This window comes from Daucus carota, chromosome 1, assembly GCF_001625215.2.
Source record: "Daucus carota subsp. sativus chromosome 1, DH1 v3.0, whole genome shotgun sequence".
NCBI lineage: Eukaryota > Viridiplantae > Streptophyta > Magnoliopsida > Apiales > Apiaceae > Daucus > Daucus carota.
In genome coordinates, this window is record NC_030381.2 from 55,176,992 (window position 1) to 55,199,735 (window position 22,744).

The following is a 22,744-nucleotide window of genomic DNA, read 5'->3' on the forward strand; positions in this document are numbered from 1 at the left end:
ATGTGTAGCCGTGACTTGTATTTTAAAATTGCACAAGATGCTTTACAATGGTAGCAGAGGGCTGCGGATTTATTGGGTTAGTTGGAAGCACTCAAGTCGAATTGGTTGTAGCAGAGCAAGAAGCTGAGCACGACCATAAGAATTTGAACTCTGAGGCTAATTTGACTCTACTTGTAAGCCTTCCACTAGACAGCAAGGTTAGGAGAAAGATTGAGTCGATGTAAGCCTTCCTCTGACGCCTGTGACAGATCAATGAGGCATGAAAGTTGGGAACAGGGGACGATTGGCGTATTGGAATGGAAGTGGAAAACTTCTTCAGAGCCTGATGCTCTCGGAGATACAATCTAATGAAAAAGCGTAATGATGATCATGACTCCGCCCTTGCTCTAAATCAGTAAGATCAACCTCTCTACACAATTCACTAATACCACCTCTTTATAACATTCTCACTCCTAGGTGATGAATAAAGTATCAAGAAACATATTTTGTATAATGAATTATATTTTTTATTATATTCCTTTTTTTAAAATATATTGCGTATTACACTGTTTATTAATTCTATTTGAAGCAATTAATTAATTTTTAGCCGTAATTTAACTTTCAAGGTAGCATTATCAGCATGAGGAATAGGCAGAGCTTCCAGATGCTCTCTTCTGATAGATATCATTCAGCACTTGCTCTGAGTTTGTTGATCAACCACGCGATGTTGTAGGCAGCTCCTATCTTATCTGCAATCAAGTTAATGAACCACTACCTCAGTTGTTAAGCATCTTTCAACATTTCACATTTTTGAGCATTTAATTAATTAGTCATCAGTCTTGTATTTAGCTTGATCGAACATAATTGTTCTCTTCAATTTCTTTGCCTACTTGTCGACGTGTTTATGTAGCGTGTCTCTACTCTGTAGCTTACACATCATTGATTCATGTTATTTTCCCCTTAGGAACTTGAGAGACATTTGGCATCAAAAGAAGCTTCTCTCCCGCAAGAACCATTTTCCCCTTATGAACATTTGACATTTTGGTGTTGCTGAGAGCGCAGCGACTTTTGATGAACTCGGCCTGTCTGGCAGACAGGAGGCCTTGTTTCTGGAGTTAATATAGCGGATCTCGAAGAGTTTACCCAGATGGACCAACTTTGTTTGTTAGTTGGATGTAAAAGTTGTTTAGAGACGGGTATTTTGTCGAAGTTTGTATCTATTGGGTATTTCGTCTTTTAGTCAGACTATGGCTCATACAGTTTCATACAGTTTGAAGTTGATATCAAATCTTAGATTAAATTACTGAACATTGTTTCTTGAATTCGATATCGAATTTTAAACGAAAATATGTTCAGTTCTAATTTAAAAGTTATGCAAATTACATTAATAATATGTGGCCCTGTTTGTTTACCAAAAGCAGAAGCTGCTTCTGGCTTCTGCTTTTCTTGACCCGTTTGTGTAAAGAAGCAGAAGCACTTTTAATAAACTGAGAATCCTAACTTCTCTCTCACAGCTTCGGCTTCTTTTCCAAACACTTTATTCACTTATTTACTTCTCACTTCTGCTCCACTTCTCTAGTTTAAGCAAGAAGTCACTTCTTTTAAGCTTGCCCAAACGGCCCCATAATCTATTTTGAGTCTCTTGGTCTTCGGTCTTCTATTGCAGCATATCATGCACATCTCAAATGATTGAAAATGAACTCTCTCCAAAAGACAAGGGGGTCTGTTGAAGTAGACCTGGAATTGATTTTACTTGAAGAAACAATAATAGGTCACCTTTTAAAGTTTTGGTCTTTGTCTTTTATCTCTTAAAGTCTTTGTCGTTTACATCTCATACAATTTGCTATCGTATTTAACACTTCACACAATTCCATGCTATCGTATTGAACACTTCACACAATTCCATAATATTGAAGATTTTTGGCTTGAAATATTCTAGAGAATAAGGTTGTACATAAAATTCAATAATTTATTTCCTTTCCTTCAATATTACAACTCATATATTTGTTGCCAATGACTCATTCAATTCGCATCAATTATTATCATCTTCACTTTATCAAAGAGTCTTGCTCTTCGTCCTTTACATGCTTTTATTACGATCCCCATGTGCTTTGAAAATACTTGTGTTATAGTCCACATCAATCAATACTCCTTATTAATAAGCGAAACCACATTTCAGTGGAACATCGGTACTAAAAGTACCAAATTTGATCATCTTATATCATATTTAATTATTATTATTATTATACTCCTATTAAAAGTATTATATTATCCTTAGGAGATTTATATTGGTCAGGAATTTATAATATTTTAAGATATTATAATTAAAGACGACTTCTATAATTATTAGGATTTTATAATTAATATAAACTTCTTACTTAATAATGATAATCATTAAACTATTTTGAAAAAATGTCGTATTGGTTAGAATTTTATAATTTTATTATATTATAATGAAAAGACTTTCATATTTATTATGATTTTATAAGTAAATACTTTAATATTGGTTAGGATTTTATAATTATCTTGATATTGATTAGAATTTTATAATTAAAGACTTCAATGTTATACTATTAAAAAAAGATTTCTAACGTTGTTAGGATTTTGGAATGCAACAGTTATACCACCAATAAAATTATTTATTTTAAATTCTTTAAACTCAAATAATTTAATTTATGAAACAACTCTGTAAAACTCCTATCATATTTCAGCATTCAAATAAATAAAGATTTATATTGATATTACTTTTTATTAATATGCCATATTTTTCTTTAGTGGAAGAACATGAGTACCAAATACCGAATTATCAAAATTTGGTTAATATCATGTAATTTTAACATTGTCGTACTCTTCACAATATAATAATATTATTATAATAACGGAAAGGGGGTGGTAGCACTATCATGATAAATGCAAATTCCAATGAGAATAAAATTACTGTGAAAATTTTATAAATAAATTAATTTTAAATTTATTTAATTTATAATCTCTATTATAGTTTTATATTAATTTGAAAAATATCTATTAATATTGAATATACAAGAACTTCAATTAGTGTTACACTTAATAATATTTATTAGACGTCTAAAATAACTATGAACTAAAAAAATTAAGTTTTATTAAAAATTGAATACACTCTCGGCCAATATATATATATATATATATATATATATATATATATATATATATATATATATATATATGTTGGTGTTGAATTTTTTTTCCATCTATTTAGAATAAAAACAACATAATAATTTTATTAAAATGAAACTTACCATTTTAAAATAAATTCATATAATAACATATATCCTGAGAATGTTTATTTTGAAAAATAAAACTTAAACATAATTAAATATTAATATGTTAATGCATAATAAGTTTTGTATCTCAACAATAATAATTTAAATAACTATATCAAAAATATTATAATTCCAATAAATAATAAACTTAAAAAATTTATATAATCCCGTGCTTGGCACGGGTTATAGACTAGTATTGATAAATAGACAAATTACAATATTTAGTTCATTAATGAAGAGATAAGACATTCATGTGTATGTATTTGAAAAATAAAATATTATGAAGCTAAATGAATAAACACTTCTGAAAAGTAAAACCCGTTTCTGGTCCATTTTGTAGCTTGAAGAAATGAAGCAGAAGTCAAGATTTCCTTGAAGAAACAAAATTTTATAAAAGTTAAAAACAATTCGATAATTATTGTCTTTTTAAAAAACGGAGCACGCAACACTCTTTTATATCATATTTCAATTCTTAGAGTCTTCCTTCTACTACTCCAAAAGTGGTTCTATTATAGGCCACATATTAATAGATCGATACAAATTTATTAAAAAGATCCTTATTTTCAACAATCAATATCAGTTTGACTACAAATTTATCTGAAATGACCCTTGTTAATGGACTCTAGCTTATAGGGTCAAACTTGGCTATACATGCCTCGGAGAAAATTCACCAGTTCGTAGAAGAGACCTTTCTGCTATCAACTCTATGAAAAATGCAGCACTTATCATCTAAATAAAAATCAGTAAGACTATCTTAGATTCTCTGAAGTGTTTATATTGCAGCCGCTTGTATTGAATACACACATAAATAACCACACATAATCAGCAAGGTTCGAATTTTTTTGGTTTAACCATATCACCAACATGAAGAAAAGACTTTCAAGCGTCATAATAGCTAAGAGCTTTTATTTTCAGGATAACCCCGGTCTAGATTATTATAAAAAACTTGTTTATATGGAGACATAATAAAGGTCCCAGAATTTTTTACTCTTCAAGATTTCCGTTTCTAGCCAAATTTTTTGACCATAAATAATATATTGGTTTTACCTGAAAACAAAATTTAAAGAAAATTCAAATTTTTTTATTACTTCTTTTCTTTTATTATTACTTCTTTTCTTTTATTTTGAAATTGCAAAACAGCTCAAAGTAGTTCTAAAAGAATCATTCTCCCCGCTAGAATCAGTTACAATTAAGGTTGACAAGATGTTTTAGCTGCGAGTTCTTCAAATTATTGCTCGTAAGGTCCACGACAGCTTAGATAGTCACCAAAACTTTGGCCTGTGGATTAAGTTGATGAAATCTAGTGTATTAGAATCAATGACAGCACTATTTTATGGGATTGATGCTCACTCTTCATATTATGTGTTTTTCTAATGTGTGTGTCCAAATACACACAATAAACACTAAATTTGATAAAAAATCGTAATATTAGTCATTCCGCTCATAAATTTCAAGTGGAGAAGAAAGAGTTTCTCAAAAAAAAGTGGAGAAGAAAGAGCATCGTGATTGTCATTGTACCCTTAAAATTTGTTCGATTAGGTTTTTTACATAGTTTGCGCGTGGTCATCTGGGTATGCCTTCATTATATTAAGCCAATCTAGTAATTCCATATTAAACAAGTTTAAAATTTTCAAATTTTGATCTTAATAAAATTGAAAAAATAGTGAACTTTTTCTTATTTATGATATTAACAAATCTCTTACTTTTTTATTACTGTATTCAACTAAATATTTTTTACAAACCCTCATAAATGCATCACATCAGTTATGAAATTTAAAACAAATATATCCAATTTCTTCGAGAAAGATGGTTGTATAATTTTTAATTAAAAAATTTAATTATTTTTATTTTTAACATAATTTACAACTAAAAAAATATTATATGTTCACTGCTTTGTAATATAATTAAATATATCTTAAATACAGTTTTTCCTATATATATGCTAACCTCGAGAGACGTTGAAGATCATCCCAAACAAAATTTGAAAGGGAAAATGAAAATGAGGAATTGCAACCTCTGTTTTTTCACCATCAGTATGATGCTCATCTTCTTGCAGTTGCAGCACCACCTGGTGGCTTGTTCATTAAGCCCCCACTTGCAGAAACTTGCCTTGTTCCACTTTAACCAAACCTTCACAATCACTCCTGGGGATTGCGAGTATTATTCCTACAAAGACGAAGAATTTTACGAAATTCCTTCACGGGCAAAGACAAAGAACTGGAGCATGAGTTCTGATCACTGCACATGGGATGGAGTTAGCTGCGACGACAAGACGGGGGACGTAATTGGACTGGATTTAACTTGCGGTCAGCTGGTAGGAGCCATACACTCAAACAGCACTCTTTTCCAACTCTCTCATCTTCGCTTCCTCGACCTTTCTTACAATGACTTTTCCCTCTCCGATCAGTTCCCTCAGGAATTTGGCTTCTTTGCAAAAGGATTGACGCATCTCAACCTCTCTCGTACTGGATTATCAGGGAGAGTTACCTCAGGAATCTCTCATTTGCATAAACTGGTCTCACTTGATCTCAGTGAGAACTTTGAAGCTGAACTTGAAGCAGAAGTGTTTAAATCACTATTGCAGAATTTAACGCATCTCAGAGTGCTTAATCTTCATGAAGTTAACATCCCATCTGTTTTGCCGGTGAATATCTCTACTTCTCTAAGAGTTCTTCAATTGTCGTATACTCATATACACGGAGTAGTACCGCAAGAAGTTTTCCACCTTCCCAACTTGGAATTACTTGATTTATCAAATAATCACGACCTGAGAGCTACATTATCCAAAGTTAAGTGGGGAAGTAAAGCTACTCTCCAATACCTTCATCTTTCATACATCAACATAGATGGAGGTATACCTGACTCAATAGGCTTTTTGGAGTCATTAGTCAGTTTAGATCTGCTCGACTGTAATTTGTCTGGGACGATGCCAAGATCCATTGGACACCTCGTTCAACTTACTCACTTGGACCTCTCTTTTAATAATCTCAATGGCCCAATTCTAACTTTTTTTACAAACCTTACTGACTTAAGATATATGTCCCTTGGGCTTAACAATTTTACTGGTCCGTTTCCCTCTTTTCTTGCCCACTCTAGTAAACTAGTTGAGTTGTATCTTTATGGTAATAGGTTTACTGGATCCGTACCTCGTTCGTTGTTTCACCATCCATCGTTAGAGTTCTTGAATTTGGCATATAATGCATTCACAGGTCAACTCCATGAATTTGATTCTTCTCGATCTCGGCTGCAATCTTTTTCTTGTTCCAGCAATTTACTCTATGGATCCATTCCTCATTCATTTTCTCAACTTGTGAATCTCACTGAACTAGACTTTTCATCAAACAGTTTCAGCGGGGTTTTGGATTTGGAAATGTTTTCAGGCCTCGGATTTCTAAAACGTCTTGATCTTTCTCATAACAGTCTTTCAGTGAGAAGTACAATTACGGACACTCTCCCTCCCAATCTTTACCACTTGGACTTGTCATCATGTAACATGAAAGAGTTTCCTCACTTTTCAAGAGATGCACACATCTTCCTGGATTTTGTAGACCTATCAAACAATGAAATTGAAGGGGAAATTCCACACTGGATTGGGTCGATAGGGAGGTACTCTGTCTACTATCACATCCCCTATCTGAATCTTTCTCACAACAAACTAATAGGCGGTCTTGAGCAATTGCCTTGGGGTCATATTAGGTTTCTTGATCTCCAATACAATAAGCTGAATGGATCATTGCCCACCTTGATGTGTAATTCCAGCTCTCTTTATATTCTAAATCTCTCTCACAACAATTTGAGTGGTGTACTACCCAGTTGTCCTACAAATTTGACTCGTCTTTCAGTGTTGGATCTGCGGAGGAATAAAATTCAGGGAAACATTCCAGCAACCTTGTCAAATTTCCGTAACCTGGAAACTATTAATTTGAATGGAAACCGATTACAAGGAAGCATTCCTTCTTCTTTTGCTGAATTTGATTCTTTAGCCATTCTTGATCTTGGAAATAATAAGATAAATGATACATTCCCCCGGTGTTTGGAAGCTCTTCCAAATCTTCAAGTTCTTGTTCTCAAATCAAACAAGTTTTATGGTCTTATAAACACTAGTTCTAAGATTGTATACCCATTTCCTAGATTGAGAATCATTGATCTGTCGGACAATGAGTTTTCCGGTCCACTGCCAGCGAAATACTTCAGAAACTTCAAGGCTATGATGAATAGTGATGTAAGCAAAATAGATCGCAGTTATATGAATTATAGTTCCTATTACAGTGATTCCACGACTCTGGTGATTAAAGGAGTAGACATGGAGTTGGTAAAGATATTAACTATTTTTACAACCATGGATGTCTCAAGGAACCATTTTGAAGGGGAGATTGTAGAATCAATTGGAAATCTGGTGTCACTTAGACTTCTCAATTTATCTCACAATCATCTCAGAGGCCGCATACCATTCATGATTGGAAATTTGTCAATGCTGGAATCACTAGACCTCTCATTCAACCAACTTGAAGGAGAAATTCCGCAACAGCTCACCAGTATATATACACTTGAACGTCTTAATCTGTCATGCAACCAACTCAGTGGTCGTATTCCACAAGGTTCTCAGTTTAATACATTTGATAATGATAGCTATGCTGGTAACTTGGGGCTGTGTGGAAATCCATTGTCCAAAAAGTGTGAACCTGATATTGTGGAGAAAGAAAGTGACGAAGATGAGGATGATGATTACTTCTTTAGTGGATTTACTTGGGAAGCGGTGGTGATTGGATATGGGTGTGGAGTGGTGCCTGCATTTATCACTGGCTACCTGATGTTGTTGGCACGGAAACCAAAATGGTTTGCTGGAATCATTGGCAGGGAATTGGGCCTGAAGATCAGGAGGATGGAGATTAGAATGCGATAACTAAAGGTTTGCTGTAATCTATATCCCATTTGTAGGTCTTCAATATTCAGTAATAATATAGTAATATCTGCTATCATATAATTCTATATTTGCAGATTGGAGAGGCATGAACATTTTGGCATGTAAGTTGATGGGACAAGCAGGATTCAGATGCACATGAATCAACTACTTCGGTGTTGTAGGCAGCTAGGTTAATAAACCACTACTTGAGCTGTTAAGCATCTTTGGTCATTTTAAATATAAATTGTACAATAAAAGATACTTACTCTGCACATATTCTAAGTTCCATATACAAGTTCTGTATTGTTTAGTTACTCTGCACAAACTCTAAGTTAGTTTCAACCACTGGGGTGTAAGCAGCCAAGTTAATAAACCAGCAGTTTCTGTAGCTTTCACAACGTTGCTTCATATTATTTTCCCCCTTGTTAGATGAGCAATATATTTGTGGAATGGATGTACCTGAATTTGGTATCCGAAGCTTAGTTATAGAAATTGTAGATCAGCTAGTTTGCAACTTACTGGAATGCTTTCCATTGGACTTGATTTACTCGTAGAGAAGCAGCACGCAATGTTAAGGAAGGCCTGATACATAATGTATTTAAGATAATGTTTTGCATCAATTATTACAAAAAGCTACTACTTTAAATTGATGAACATTTACTATAGCAGTACTGTGGTATTAAAGTGAGTACTAATATTAGTGGCGGAGGCAGAACACAATGTTAGGGGGGCACTTTTTAATTTTTAACATTCTAGGGGCAATTTTTAACATTCCAGGGGACACAAAAAATAATATTTTGTAGATTAATATTATCAAATAGAGTTAAGTTCTATGGAGTACATAAAAACATTAGAGTATTGGAGTACAAATCATAATTTTTTTTAGTTTGATTCTATATAATATCTTTGAATATCCAAATTTTGATATAATCTATCATTTATAAGTTGTGTTGCACATAATTGTCAATTAATCATTAATATCTTTCAACTTTAACAAAGATTAAGATTATTGTTCTGCTTATTAGTTATATTGCAGAACATAGAGTCCTATGATTTATAAAAGTAATTATTCTACCATTTGATCATGATGTTTATGTTGCAGAACATAATGTGCAGGTTGTCAAATATTTACAAATATTATTGGACAAAAAAATTGAAATTTAGATGACTAAATTACATTTTATCAAACTTTGTACTCCAATACTCCAATTTTTTTTTGTACTCCATAGAACTTAACTCTTATCAAATATATGGATCTTATATAAAAACATACACATTTTTCTGAAACTTATGAGGGCATGGGCACCCAGAGGCCCCCATGTCCCTCCGCCTCTGCTAATATAAGATGTTAGTCGAGTTCGAAGAAGTTTTGGAATTCTTTTTATTGAGAGTTTTTGCAAAACGTGGTTAGGAAATTGAGAATTTTGAGTTTTAAAATTAGCTGTAAAAAATAATCGGTCAATTGTATTAGATATTACATGCATTTGAGTTTTAAAATTAGGTGTAAAAAATAATGGGTCAACTGCAACAGAAATGAATTGGTTTGGTTTCACCCGGAAGAGTTCTGCACTTCACACTCTAGATTCCAGAAATAAAAAAATTCAAATATAAAATGTCAAATATTTTAGTTTATACTCCCTCCGTCCATTTTAGATTTTTAGTTGTCACTGCCGGTCAAATTGACCAAAATTTGACTAAAATTTATTAATATTTTATTAATTGAAAAAATAAAAAAATTATGTTACCACAAATTACTTTCAATCTACATGAAATTTTCAATTTTTTAAAATAATGAAGAAGTAACTTGTAATCTTTGATCAAAAATTAGTTAATTTGACATAAAAAAAAAATTGTTACAACTAAAATGGACCAAGGAAGTACATAAGATTTGCTAGTTACCTGCTTACCTTCACTCCTTATGTCTTAAGCCACTCTTTATTATTTTTGATTACATAATAAATATGTTTAAACTTTTAACTTTTTATATTTAATAAATTTATATAATTTAATTATTAAATTTTTTGATTTGTATTAAGTTTAATTTATAGATACATTTATATCAAAATTACTAAAATCAATCAAAATTTTAATATTTTGATTCAGTAACCAGAATATAAATATATTTAACTTTTGAAATGATATATAAATAGTTTATGATTAAAAAAAATTAATAAGTAACTTGCACAATTTCTCTTAATTACAGTAATAAATCTCTTATTAGTACTTTCAACTAAATATTTCTCCCAAACACTTATAATTTATGTCCAATTTTCATATTATTTCTTTTAGAAAGATTGTTGTATTATTTTAAATTTTAGTAATTAAATCAGTTTTATTTTTATGAATTCCAAATTTAAAAACCTTAATATTTTTGTCACGCTACTTCTTATTTGTAATACAAATTATTTCTAGATAAAATTAATATATTAATAAATATAGTGTAATTAACTACATATAATACATTGAAATTAAATAAATATGCTCTGTACATTTTTTTCACATGCAAAAAACTGCACTGTTTCGGTTTAAGCAAAGCTTGATAATCAGGACTCCTAGCTGGAATGGCGAGTATTATTCCTACGAAGAAGATGATGTTCATGATATCCCTTCACCCCCAAAGACAATGAATTGGAGCATGAATTCTGATTACTGTGCATGTGGGATGGAGTTAGCTGCGACGAGAATACAGGGGACCTAACCGGACTGGATTTAAGCTGCAGTCATCTGGTGCATTGGAATGAAATTATAGAACTTCTTCAGAGCCTGATGCTCTCGAGGATGCAGTAATGAACAAGCCTAATGATGATCATGAGTCATAACTCCGTCCTCGAGAGCCTGATGCTCTCGAGGATGCACTAATGAACAAGCCTAATGATGATCATGAGTCATAACTCCGTCCTTGAATAAAGTGTCATGAAACATATTTTGTATTACATTTTGTATTATTGGAAACTTGATTTGAAACCAAAATAGTTTGGTGGAATCATTGCCAGGGTATTGGGTCTGAAGATCGAGGATGGAGAATAAATTGATTTTGTTCAAATATTTAACACAAGCCCATCATCATTATCCAACACAAGCCCGGTCCAGTATAGAGTTCTGGCAACTCCATTGTTGAACACTTCTGTTGAAGTTGGCCTGTCTGGCAGACAAGAGGCCCTGTTTTAGAGGTGATATATGCGCACAGGTAAAAAATGTATATTTCTTCCAATAGATTACATCTCTTTTCTTCAAAATTTATTGTAGTTTCAAAAAGTAGCATTTGAGAACTCATTCTATTCCCCTTTTAAATACTTGGTCTTGGTCAATACAAACACGATTAAGACCGGTGTCAATATCCCTCATAATTTTTCCACTCCTTTGAATGGCATTCTACAATCCACATATCAGACTCATAAATAATTAGTTGAAATCATTACCATAGTCCATAGCGAAAAGACTTTCACCATTGAACCATTGCATAGATAATTGAAGAAAGAAACTTCAACATATTTGCATATCTTTATCTATCTTTTTTTCTAGTCATCAACAGGCACAAGCTGTTGATTTTTATATGTTCTTAATTGGTATAAGCATTTAAGGTGAGTGTTGATATTTCTCACTAATCTTCTTCTGCTCTAAGTGACATATTATTACAATCCACAAATTAGTAGACAGACTAATATGGTTAGTTGAGACCATCAATCTGGAGAACAGACTAATACATGTGTAGTAATCTGATCATCATTTATTTGATTACAATAGAAATTCGGCTTTGTTTAGTTCCATCCTCGGGCTCTTCATTTCTAAACATATTTGCTGATACTTTTTATTGTACAATTTAGAATATTCCATAAAATTTTATATTCGGTGCTAGATGAATTTATGTCTTGTTTTCATTCCATTCATGAACTAATGAAAATTTTAAAATTGGGTCATATTAGGCAGTGATGCCACCTTTCTGGACCTGCATTTCATGACCACAAACTCCTATTGTGCCAAAAAATTCCAGCTGTTTCGTGAGATTTTTCTACGTGCTCTTTTGTTCGGACTTGTTTGCTGAATCCCACAATAGACAATATTGATGTTAACAACTCTTGCGTCAGTTACTAGACTCGTTGTTAGTAGCCCATTCTTTACGGCAGACGTGGAATTTACTTGAAGAAATGAAGGTGTAAGAACAGGGGCGGATCCAGCCTTCGCATCTCACCCGGGCTGAAAGCCTGAAACACTTATAACCTTGAAGGTATACAGTGGAGGTGAAGAGGGGAAAAAAATATATATGGTACTGACAGTGACATGGAAATATGGATATTATTCTTTTAACCTGCTGCAGGGACTATCAGCTGGTAAATTCATGTCAAATCAATTTTTTTGACTTTATATATATATATACTCATTTACATATAAAAAAAATATAAAATTTAAGAATCTCAAATATTGGAGGTAGCCTGAATAACATTTGTTTGTCACTAATACAATAAAAATTAATTTTGTATGATCAGCTACATAGACTAAATCATTTTATTTTATTTATTTTAAACTATAACTAATAATTCATGTCAAAATCAAGATTATAAAAATTAATAATATGACTACAAAAATAAAATATAAACGTAAGGTAATAACATATGGTAAACCTGAATATATTTTAGTAACAATTGTTTTGACATAGTTAGATTAAGGGATTAAATTATTATATAAAATAATAAAAGTAGCTATATATTAAAAAAATAAAGCTATATTTATATAATTAGTTTAAACACGTCAAAAGGTCAAAAAGCAAGATTAAACCGCTTAGCTTATATAAACACCATGACCGACTGTTTGACCTAAACTAAACAAATTTATATTTAAAATACAAAATTACATGAATAAAACCGAAATAGGGTTACAATTCATAAAAGTTAACAGCAACTCTGGTTAATTAATAAAGTTCCAGACCCAAAACTGAGAAAAGTGTCGGGCTTTTTAAAATTTTAGACCGGGCTAAAGATCAGTAAACTTTCGTCGAGGCTGGTAAAATTTTTTGTATCATAAAACTCACCCGGGCTTTAGCCCACCGGAGCCCATACATAGAGAAAGTTGAGAACATTTTGTTGATTATTCCCTTCCCTAGAAACTGCACTCCGCCATCAAAGTACCTTTCAAAGACTCCAGCATCATTTCTTGATTATCAAAGTCTTCGTCTTTGTCATCTCCTGCTCTGAAAGTGTTTCTATTGCAGACCACATATTAGTAGACAGACTACTAAAATTCATCTAAAATGACCTCTCTGCGTGGGCTCTTTTGAACAATCAGGGTTGGACATGATTCTACACGCATCAGAGAAAAACTATCAGCTGGCTAAAGACCTCTCTGCATCAACTCTATTAAGAAAAGAAACTATGGCTCATACAGTTTAAGTTGATATCAAATCGTAAATGAGAATACTTGCAGTTTTAAATTACTGCACGCTATTTTTTTTAACGAAAATATGTGCAGTTTTAACATAGTCTAATTATTTTCTTGATGACGGCTATGCAAATTGTGATAGTTGAATTTTTTTTATGGTCTTTGACAAGCATCAAGGAAATTGTGATAGTTGAATTACCCTGATTGTCAAAAACTACCTCGTAATCAGAACGGGTTTTTTTTTGAGTTTGTTAAGGATTCTCTCCAGGCAAAAGTTTCTCTTATGCAGTTGAAGGTGAAAATTAAGTCGTTGAAGAGGAAATATAAGTCTCTCAAAGATTATGATGTTGTGTTTGACAAACCCATGGAAGAGGAATTGTTTCGCCTTTCCGATAAGGTTTGGAGCCAAGGGATTGATAATCAGGGTAATGCTGCTAGCAAGGACAAGGATATAAGTATCGAGATCAAAGAGGATGGAGTGATTGAGGACTGTAGGAAGGATAAGGATACGAGCATTGGGATAAATGAGGATGGAGTGAATGAGGCCGGTAGGAAGGAAAAGGATACGAGAATCGGGATAAATGGGGATGGAGTGAATGAGGACGGTAGGAAGGACAACGATATGAGCATCGGGATAAATGGGGATATGGTAGAAGCCTCCAGGCTAATGTGTCGAAGGGGAGGACATGGATGCTATGGAAATTTAGTTAGGAGGAAATATAAATCATGCTAACAGGAGCAGATGATGAACTTGATTGCAATGAAGAACTGAAGTTCCACAACGAGATGAAGTCGACGAAGGAAGGTAGGAAGGACAAGGATACGATCATCAGTCTTGTATTTAGCTTGATCGAAAATAACTGTTCTCTTCAAATTCTTTCCCTACTTGTCCACGTGTTTATGTAGCGTGTCTCTACTCTGTAGCTTACACATCATTGATTCATATTATTTTCCCTTAGGAACTTGAGAGACATTTGGCATCTAAAGAAGCTTCTCTCCCGCAAGAACCATCACCAGATGATGATAATGCCGTTAACCTGCTTGTGCGGATGCCGGATGGCGGCCGGCAAGGCCGCAGATTCCTCAAGTCCCACAAGCTTCAGGTATTTATTCCGTGACAATATTTTTCCAGTTATTGGTTAAAAGTTGTATAATTGGTTGTTACTTGATTTGCAGCATCTTTTTGACTTCATCGATGTTGGTCGGTTGGTCAGACCTGGTACTTACAGACTGGTAATCCTTCATGTGCTTTTTTACCTTTCACACTTAATTCTTGTGGGGGCACACTTATATTTTTACAAAGTTTTAAATGACGAATAAATTCCAAATAATTTTTATGGGGGACAGTCCCCCTTGCTAGATCCCCTCCTGGTGTCCAAACTTTTTTTACATTTCATAATTGATTGTCTGGACCGGCAAAGAGCAATGAATATTCATTTTAGTCACATAGGAGTGTCGGGGTTTGTATTGTTGTTATGCTTGATAGTATATAGAGAGCTTATTGACTAGTTGACTCAACATCGTTTCTTTTTCCTTTCCCCCATCTTCTCTGGTGATTAATGTTTGCGTGATCCCACTAGTCCTTCCGCAAAAAAAAAAAGAAGTTATATTGTATTTTTAAAATGAATTGCATTTCAAACTATTTGTTTGATAAGTAGGGTACTCGTGTAATTTAATTGTAATATCGATACCTTTCTGCAACACCAAAGAAAAATTAGAATCTTTATAGTGTCAGGACTCTTGATACTTGGTAGATGCTTGAGAAGAAGGCTGTATTTGAAGATATGGAGAATGTGGTAACCATATGACTAAGGTCAACTAACTTTTGCTTGCTAAAGTGGAACTCTGTCAAAAATTTATCTGTATCTATCTCTTTTTTGTAGTCATCAGTAGATTTACTCTTCCATATGTATCAGGGTCAAGTTGTTGAAATATATCAGTCCTTAATAGGTGTTAGCACAATTTAGATGAGCAAAATATTTAAGGAACGTATGTACTTCAACTTGGCATGCAAAACGAGTTATACAAATGGTAGATTAGCTAGTTGGTAATTTAATGAGAATCCTTTCCATTGGACTTGATTCATTGATAGAGAAGCAAAGCACAATGTTACTTCCTGATACATAATGTATTTATGCCTCGTATAGATATATTATGATTGTTAGAATTAAACATGTTTTATTTTGCACAGGCAAGGCCGTATCCAAGACGGGCTTTTGGTGTTGGTGAGAGCTCAACAACTTTTGATGAACTTGGCCTGTCTGGCAGACAGGAGGCCTTGTTTCTGGAGTTAATATAGCAGATATAGTTATCGTAAAATTGTAATAGGATCTCGAAGAGTTTACCCAGATGGACCAACTTTGTTTGTTAGTTGTAAAAGTTGTTTAGAGATGGATATTTTGTCAAAGTTTGTATCTATTGGGTATTTGGTCTTTTAGTCAGACTGTGGCTCATACAGTTTGAAGTTGATATCAAATCTTAGATGAGAATGTTTGCAGTTTGAAATTACTGAACATTGTTTCTTGAATTCGATATCGAATTTTAAACGAGAATATGTCCAGTTCCACTACAAGAGAAAGCGATTCTACCAATGGAATTTGCTAAGGGAAATTAGTCCGTTGGTAGTTCCCAACGGATTTGTAATGATTTGACTAGTCAATGTTCTGCCAACCAAGTCGCAACGAAATACCCACGTTTATTTACCAACGAAACGTTCCGTTAAGAAATATAACCACATAATGGAATAGTAACAAAAGGCCAAGGAATGAGCAACAGACTAGTAACGAAAATATCTGTTATTACGTTCATTGATATTCCGTTGATAAATACTAACAATTCCGTTAGTAATTGATTATTAGTTTTATAACATGGACAATTGATATACACTACATGAGCAGTCTCTTATTTGACATTTGTGTCATGCTAAAGCCCAATGGGCTTTAGTCGATTAAATTGATTTGGGTTGTAGAAAACGGCCAATAATATAATGGACTTTGATATGTATCGTAAATATTAAGTAATTTTCTTGGATTTATGTATATAACATAATTGTTAATTGGCTCATCCTTAACTAGAAATTTTATATTACATTCTTAACTAGAAATTTTATATTTAAAAAAAATTAATCTTTTATGTGGTATGTGGATTTTGTAGTCAAATGCGGTCAATTTACTTAGCCTTTGATCGGATACCTACCCAAAACATAAAAATATTTTTTATTTTCGATGATCCAGCTATACGGATATTATTGTAATGTGATAATATTGATTAAATTTTTTTTTAAAAAAGTAGCATTTTATTTGGTATGTGAATTTTGTAGTCAAATGCAATTAAATTACTTAGTCTCTAATGGAATACTTGCCCGAAACATAAAACTATTTTCTTAAAACACAATTTGGACGATCCAACCATACAGATGTTATTATAACGTGTTAATATTGGTTAAAATAATTTTTAAGAATATATGTCTTTTATTTGGTGTGTGGATCTTGCAGTCAAATGCGGTCAAATTACTTAGCCTTCAATCGAATACTTACCCAAAACATGAAACTGTTTTTTTAAAAATCATTTCGGACGATCCAACCGTACGGATATTATTGTAATGTGATAATATTGATTAAATTTATTTTTGAAAAATTTTAGCTTTTGATTTGGTGCGTGGATTTTGTAGTCAAATGCGGTCAAACTACTTGGCCTTTAATGAAATACTTACACGAAACATGAAATTATTTTTTTTTAAAACCATTTTGGATGATCCAACCGTGCGGATGTTATTATAACGTGTTATATTGATTAAAATATTATTTAAAAAATAGCCTTTTATTTGGTGTGTGGATTTTGTAGTCAAATGCTCAAATTACTTAGCCTTTAATCGAATACTTACCTTAAACATGAAACTATTTTTAAAAAAATTATTTTGGATGATTCAAACTGTAGGGATGTTATTTTAACATCTTAATATTGATTAAAATTATTTTAAAACAATTTAGTTTTTTTTTATGTGTGAATATTTTAGTCAAGTACGATAAATTATTTATTTAGCCTTCAATGAAAAATTAAAAATCCCGCACAGCCAAAAGTTTTCCCTCGTTTTGTGAATCTTCCCCAGCCATTTCCCCCCAACCCCAACCCCGAAATTCACAAAACTCTCCCCCCAAATTAGCTCGGCCTCTCCCAAATCTCTATCTCTCTTTGTATATCTTTAGGTGTGTTTTGTAGAGGCGGCCACCTCCAAAGCTTCAAAATAATCAAACTTATCACCGCCGCTGTTCGAGAATGAATTTCTTTTAGGAGATTCGTCGATTTAGTTATCAAATTAGTTACCATTAGGGTTCTACTCCGATTTTCAATAGTATGATGTTGGGGTTCGATTGGTCGATTGTCATGTTTTATAAGTTATGTGGGTTCGATTTTGATGTTTTTACAATTAGGTTTATGTATGTTTTTATACGGGTTTCATGTTCATGTTTCGATTTGTTGATTTCCTATTTTTCCTATATGTTAATTTGTTATTTGTGTGGATTTTGGATTTTGATGTGTGTGTGTGTAATGCCCTGTTTTTTTTTCATTTTTTCAGGTTCGAACACTTCGATTAGTAGCCGGAAAAACAACTGATGCGGCAGTAGCGGCTAGCAAGGAGATGAATAACAAGAAAAGGCCGATTTCGAGGTCATCTCGTGCAAGTCTTCAGGTATAGTTTTATTCCTTTATATTTTTAATCGACATAAATCTAACAAGTAATTATAGTTCTAACAAGTAATTATAGTTCTGAATGGGGAGCTTATTGTGAAATTGAATTGAGGGACAAGTTGTGTTATTGGTTCCAGTAGATAAATTTATGTTGACACTTGATATATGCATTTTTCCACTATGATGCTCCCTTTGGTTTGCTTAAGGTCAAGTACCGTTACTTAATGCATTTACAAGTATTCCAGAACAAGTTTGTGCGCCATAGTGCTACCTTAATCTATGAATTTGATGCCAGGCACTTTAGGTGTTATCTCTTATTGATTTTTTATTGGAGAGTTTGGGTGTTTTCTGGAAGAAGTATATAGTGAGAGCAGAGGTTTTCATTTTCGTCATGATTTACTCTAATGTTTCTAATGTTCACCTGTTAACTGCTGTAGATTTGGGCTTTATCTATTTCTACATAATTTATTTTTGTCTTTGTTGCTGCTTCTTGATAATTTTCAATAATTGAAACTTTTGTTACAAATATATGCTTGCTAGTCAATTGTATGTAGAAATCTCTAACAAAACTTTAACTTTTACCTTTGAAATTTAGTTACGAATTTAAAGAATTTGACTAGAACTTCAGTCGGTGGATTCTTGACATTTTTATGTAAATCATATAGTATTCAGGAGTTACCCTGTAAAATGCCCACAAATCTTAAATTAATTAGAAGTCAAGTAATAAGCTTAAGGCCTCTGAGACTGTGTCTGCATTCTAGATTTCAATACATTCTATATCATAATGTTGTTAAACTGCTTTTTAGCAAGTGCTTGAGTTTTTGGTATCTACATATAAGATTATCTAAGATATCAATTTATTCATGAGAGCAGGTTGATGACAAGTACCGATACATGTGTGAAAAAAAAAAAGATAACATGGTCCATGGAGTTGGTTCTTTGCAATCTCTCTTTTATAAGCCGGAGATTCCTTGCAGTCCATCCTTTGCTGATGCAGAAAATCAGAAGTTGCACGAAGAACTAAATGTGATGAAGGATAAGATGAAAGCAATGGAGAATCAAATAGCTATGGTTGTGTTAGTACTAGCTAGTTTTCAAGCCTCGTTAGTAATTGATGGCTCCTTTTAGATATAATACTTGAACACTATTGTATCGGGTAACTCTTATCTCATTTTGAAGATCGTAAAGAAACGTTTATTATGTAAAAAGAGTACACTTTTGTTATTTCTTTATTTGCATTTTTATAGACATAAAAATGAACAATTCTAGAAAATGAAAAATTTGCACTGTATTTGAGCATGCATACCAACAGAATATGTTTATATCTACTAACGGAAATTTAACAACCGAAAGAGTCTGTTAGTTCTTTGTTGTTAAATTTAACAATTTTGACTATACTTAACATCAGATTTTCCGTTGGGAATATGTTGCTAGAATTGCCAACCGAATATTCTGTTGGCGGGATGGTGTTTCTTTTGTTATTTTGCAAAATAGAGGTCTGTTACGAGATTGTTACTACTCGGTTGCTAACTTAGCAACGGACACCTAATTCGGTTGGCGAGGTGCTTCCCAACGACGTTTACTCTAACGGTCCAGTTCAGTGGGCATTCCGTTAGGAATCTCTTTTACCAACGGATTTTCTTGATTTGCCAACATAATATTTCGTTGGGAATAATGAAATTTCTTGTAGTGTTCTAACTTGAAAGTTATGCAAATTACGTTAATAATATCATCAATTTTGAGTCTCTTGGTCTTCGGTCTTCTATTGCAGCATATCATACACTTCTCAAGTGATTGAAAATGAACTCTCTCCAAAAGGCAAGGGGTCTGTCGAAGTAGACCTGGAATTGATTTTACTTGAAGAAACAATAATAGTTCACCTTTTAAAGTTTTGGTCTTTGTCTTTTGTCTCTCAAAGTCTTGATCTTTGTCGTTTACATCTCATACAATTTGCTATCGTATTGAACACTTCACACAATTTCATACTATCGTATTGAACACTTCACACTTCACACAATTCCATAATATTGAAGATTTTTGGCTTGAAATATTCTAGAGAATAAGATTGTACATAAAATCCAACAATTTATTTCCTTTTCTACAATATTACAACTCATATATTTGTTGCCAATGACTCATTCAATTCGCATCAATTACTATCATCTTCACTTTATCAAAGAGTCTTGCTCTTTGTCCTCTACATGCTTTTATCACGGTCCCCATGTTAGTGTGATTTGAAAATACTTGTGTTACAGTCCACATATTGATAAATAGACAAATTATAATATTTAGTTCATTAATGAATAGATAAGACGTTCATGTGTATGTATTTGAAAAATAAAATATTATGAAGCTAAATGAATAAACACTTCTGAAGAGTAAAACGCGTTTCTGGTCCATTTTGTAGCTTGAAGAAATGAAGCAGAAGTCAAGATTTTCTTGAAGAAACGAAATTTTATAAAAGTTAAAAACAATTCGATAATTATTGTCTTTTCAAAAAACGGGGCACGCAACACTCTTTTATATCATCTTTCAATTCTTAGAGTCTTCCTTCTGCTACTCCAAAAGTGGTTCTATTATAGGTCACATATTAATAGATCGATACAAATTTATTAAAAAGATCCTTATTTTCAACGATCAATATCAGTTTGACTATAAATTTATCTGAAATGACCCTTGTTAATGGACTCTAGCTTATAGGGTCAAACTTGGCTATACATGCCTCGGAGAAAATTCATCAGTTCGTAGAAGAGACCTTTCTGCATCAACTCTATGAAAAATGCAGCACTTATCATCTAAATAAAAATTAGTAAGACTATCTTAGATTCTCTGAAGTGTTTATATTGCAGCCGCTTGTATTGAATACACACATAAATAACCACACATAATCAGGAAGGTTCGAAATTTTTTGGTTTAACCATATCACCAACATGAAGAAAAGACTTTCAAGCGTCATAATAGCTAAGAGCATCTCCAACGGCATTGGCTATAATCGTTGGCTAAATTAGACATGTAAGACATTATGTAAAATTTGCTGAACCTGTAAGACATTTTGCTTCAATGGTATTGGCTATATTAATTAGTTGGCTATAATTTAAAAATAGTATGTTATTAATATTTTAAATTGTTAAAATAGAATATATCAGTTCAATATGGTAATAAATGATTTACAATCTTCCTACAGATTTTCTTACAAACCTGTAGAGGTTCAACAAATTTAGTCATCCATAGGAGGTTGGCTAAATTTATAGACAACAGCTGAGCATGGTTGGAGGTGAGTTTTTGGAGCTGTTACCTAAATTTTTTTATTTTAAGTATGTTAACTCACATTTTAGCCAAGGGTTTTAGATGGTTGGAGATGCTTTGAGAGTTTTTTATATTCAGGATAGCCCCGGTCTAGATTATTATAAAAAACTTGTTTATATGGAGACATAATAAAGGTCCCAGAATTTTTTACTCTTCAAGATTTCCGTTTCTAGCCAAATTTTTTGACCATAAATAATATATTGGTTTTACCTGAAAACAAAATTTAAAGAAAATTCAAACTTTTTTATTAGAGTACTTCTTTTCTTTTATTATTACTTCTTTTCTTTTATTTTGAAATTGCAAAACAGCTCAAAGTAGTTCTAAAAGAATCATTCTCCCCGCTAGGATCAGTTACAATTAAGATTGACAAGATGTTTTAGCTGCGAGTTCTTCAAATTATTGCTCGTAAGGTCCATGACAGCTTAGATAGTCACCAAAGCTTTGGCCTGTGGATTAAGTTGATGAAATCTAGTGCATTAAAATCAATGACAGCACTATTTTATGGGATTGATGCTCGCTCTTAATATTATGCGTTTTTCTAATGTGTGTGCCCAAAGACACACAATAAACACTAAATTTGATAAAAAAAATCGTAATATTAGTCATTCCGCTCATAAATTTCAACCAGAGAAGAAAGAGCATCGTGACTGTCATTGTATCCTTAAAATTTGTTCGATTAGGTTTTTTACATAGTTTGCGCGTGGTCATCAGGGTAGGCCTTCATTATATTAAGCCAATCTAGCTAGTAATTCCATATTAAACAAGTTTAAAATTTTCAAATTTTGATCTTAATAAATTTGTAAAAATAGTAAACTTTTTCTTATTTATGATATTCACAAATCTCTTACTTTTTTATTACTGTATTCAACTAAATATTTTTTATAAACACTCATAAATGCATCACATCAGTTATGAAATTTAAAACAAATAGTTTATAGCCCGTGTAAGGCACGGGAGTTTTTTAATTATTTATAAATTTCTTAAATATATTTTAAATGGTGTGAAAAAATTTAATTTATAAATAATAAATTAAAATTTTCAATAAAATAAAATTCGAAATTATAATTTGTTTGTAAGTTAGAACTGTGGTAAATACATCATCAAGCCCATTAATGGTTTCAAATAAACTATTGTAATGAAGCCATTCTTTTTCTCGTATGTACCCTGCCAAAGTATTAAATTCTTTTTATCAAAT

General features: G+C 32.4%; 1 protein-coding gene and 1 long non-coding RNA gene across 3 annotated transcripts; both read left to right on the plus strand.

The window, feature by feature from the left end:
* Window positions 1-5,236: 5,236 nt before the first annotated feature.
* On the plus strand, window positions 5,237-8,579 carry LOC108213146 (receptor-like protein 33). The gene is made up of 2 exons (XM_017384888.2): window positions 5,237-8,187; window positions 8,277-8,579. The coding sequence occupies exon 1, from the start codon at window positions 5,272-5,274 to the stop codon at window positions 8,179-8,181; it is 2,910 nt and encodes a 969-aa protein (XP_017240377.1). The 5' UTR covers window positions 5,237-5,271; the 3' UTR covers window positions 8,182-8,187; window positions 8,277-8,579.
* A 5,168-nt stretch (window positions 8,580-13,747) lies between these two features.
* On the plus strand, window positions 13,748-16,084 carry LOC135149937 (uncharacterized). 2 transcript variants are annotated; one of them, XR_010288285.1, is made up of 4 exons: window positions 13,748-14,359; window positions 14,514-14,657; window positions 14,731-14,787; window positions 15,746-16,084. It is a non-coding gene; the product is annotated as an uncharacterized LOC135149937 (long non-coding RNA). The 2 variants fall into 2 exon arrangements; XR_010288284.1 differs by lacking the exon at window positions 13,748-14,359 and having other exon boundaries at window positions 14,369-14,657.
* Window positions 16,085-22,744: the final 6,660 nt, after the last annotated feature.

Coding starts and splice junctions, on each gene's coding strand:
- LOC108213146 (XM_017384888.2), top strand. CDS start 5,272: ATGAAAATGAGGAATTGCAACCTCTGTTTTTTCACCATCAGTATGATG.